Source organism: Beta vulgaris, chromosome 7 (assembly GCF_026745355.1).
Source record: "Beta vulgaris subsp. vulgaris cultivar EL10 chromosome 7, EL10.2, whole genome shotgun sequence".
NCBI lineage: Eukaryota > Viridiplantae > Streptophyta > Magnoliopsida > Caryophyllales > Amaranthaceae > Beta > Beta vulgaris.
The window spans coordinates 38,077,597-38,079,846 of NC_079208.1; the positions used below are offsets into that span (position 1 = coordinate 38,077,597).

The 2,250-nt window shown below is 42.4% G+C and overlaps 1 protein-coding gene across 1 annotated transcript; it reads right to left on the minus strand.

Moving 5' to 3' along the window:
- Nucleotides 1-528: 528 nt before the first annotated feature.
- Nucleotides 529-885, minus strand: LOC125491933 (uncharacterized). The gene has a single exon (XM_048634013.1). The coding sequence runs from the start codon at nucleotides 883-885 to the stop codon at nucleotides 529-531; it is 357 nt and encodes a 118-aa protein (XP_048489970.1).
- Between the last annotated feature and the right edge of the window lie 1,365 nt (nucleotides 886-2,250).

Here is a 2,250-nt window from a genome sequence, read left to right on the forward strand (position 1 = left end):
TTGAATGCCGGCTTGGCCGATGGTATGTACCTTTGAACAAATAATAAGACATACATAACAAACAAAGAGACAGTCATGGAAGGAAAGTAGATTTGTATTATATGAATTTTGCTTGGCTTGGAGCCAAGATACATGTATACATTTATACTTTTTCATTAATGTGCTTATGGCACTTAGTTAGCAAGAGATTACACTTCTTCAGCTACATTAAATGTAATATCTTTTCAAAGTGTCTGAGTTCCACGTCCGGGGGATAGAGCGGCCGTCCATGTCTTCCAGACGAAAGGTGCCACCCTGAACCTCTTGGACTATCTTATAAGGCCCTTCCCAGTTTAATGTGAGCTTACCCATTTCTTTGGCCCAGCCGACTGATTTCATTTTTCTCAGGACGAGGTCTCCCTTCTTTAGTGGCCGCCTAGCCACCCGCTTGTTGAACTCTCGAGCCATTCTCAATTTATATAATTGCATTCTTAGCAGAGCATTGCCCCTTACTTCAGGAACTTGATCCAAGGCTGTCCGAAGAGCAGCCTAGTTGGCATCTTTTGAATAAAGCCTGACTCGCAGAGTTGATTCTTCAATTTCAATGGGGAGGACGGCTTTTAAGCCATAGACGAGCATAAATGGAGTTTCTCTAGTTGAGTTCTTGGTTGTTGTTTTGATTGACCAAAGAACCAACTGTAACTCTTCTACCCACAACCCTTTAGCATTGTCTAGCTTCTTTTTTATGCCACTTGATAAAATTTTGTTGAAGGCTTCAACCTGCCCATTCGCCTGGGGATGAGCAACAGCAGCAAAGTGAGCTTTAATGCCTTGATCGGCCAGCCATTCTCGGAGCTTGGGCGTTTCAAACTGTGGTCCATTGTCAAAGACAATAGACTGAGGCATCCCAAACCTTGTAATGAGGTTCTTCTAGACGAACCCCTTTACATCATTCGTGGTGATTCCTCTCATTGCTTCAGCTTCCACCCATTTTGTGAAATAGTCTACTGCTACTATCACAAATTTTTTCTGGCCGGCCGCTACAGGAAATGGCCCAAGGATATCCATTCCCTATTTGGCGAAGGGAAGGGGGAAAAGATCTGGAGTCAAATAGTTGGACGACTTTTGATATATGTTGCCATGCTTTTGACAACTATCACATTTTTTTACATAAAGCAGAGAGTCCTCCTTTAAGGTAAGCCAGTAATACCCTGTCCTTAAAGCCTTTTCTCCTAATGCTCTTCCCCCAATGTGGGAAGCACAAGCCCCTTCATGCAGCTCTTTCAAGACATCCAACCCATCTTCTCTAGAAATGCATTTGAGGAGTGGCCGGTTAAACGCCTTTTTGTACTGAGTCTCATCCTAGAGCTCAAACCATTTGTCCCTTGCCTTTACATACTTTGCTTCAAAGGGGTCAGTGGGCAGGCGTCCTGTTTTCTTGTATTCAATGATGGGGTTCATCCAAACTCTTCCCCGGCTGAGAAATAGAACTTCCTTTTGATCAATACTCTTTGCTGGCTTTACCTCCCAAAACACAGTTCTCGACACATCTCCTTTGGCCGAACTTGCTAATTTTGAGAGAGCATCGGCTTGATGATTCTCCGACCTTGGAACTTGGTCCAGTACAAATCGCTTTAATGTTTTTATTTCTTCATGTATCAGCTTCATATATTTACTCATAGACGCCTCCTTGCATTTAAAGTCCCCATTGACTTGACTAACCACCAACAAAGAATCCGTCTTTGCTTCAATTTCCAGGGCTCTGGCCGCTTTGCACATTTTGATGCCGGCTAGAAGGGCCTCACATTCTGCTTCATTGTTTGAAGCCTGGAACTGAAATCTGATTGCATATTCAAATTTGTCCCCCGCTGGTGATTGAAAGATGATCCCAGCTCCACAACCATTGGCAGTGGACGAACCATCCACCATAAGGGTCCAATGTTGTTTTCCCTCTGCTGGATCTTGGACGAATTCTATTGTAGGCCGAGTAAGCTCCATGATGAGTTTTAAAATATATCGCAAGTGCACGGTGTCTGTTTAGCAGAAACTGGCAAATACGGGTCGATCCACAAGGAGAGGAGTTCTACTGATTTATGCTCAATTATCTAACTACTTCAAGAGAGGAAAATGATTGAGGAATTAATAACTAAACTAGAATAAACTAGAATGCAGAAAAATGGAAATTTATCAAATAATTAAAAACCTAGGGCAATCGATCGGTCCACCATGCTTATACCAATTTAATCAATATAATATAGTTCAACAATACTT

What these genes read in the sequence shown, in the direction of transcription:
- LOC125491933 (XM_048634013.1), bottom strand. Translation starts at nt 885, where the DNA reads ATGCCTCAGTCTATTGTCTTTGACAATGGACCACAGTTTGAAACGCCC.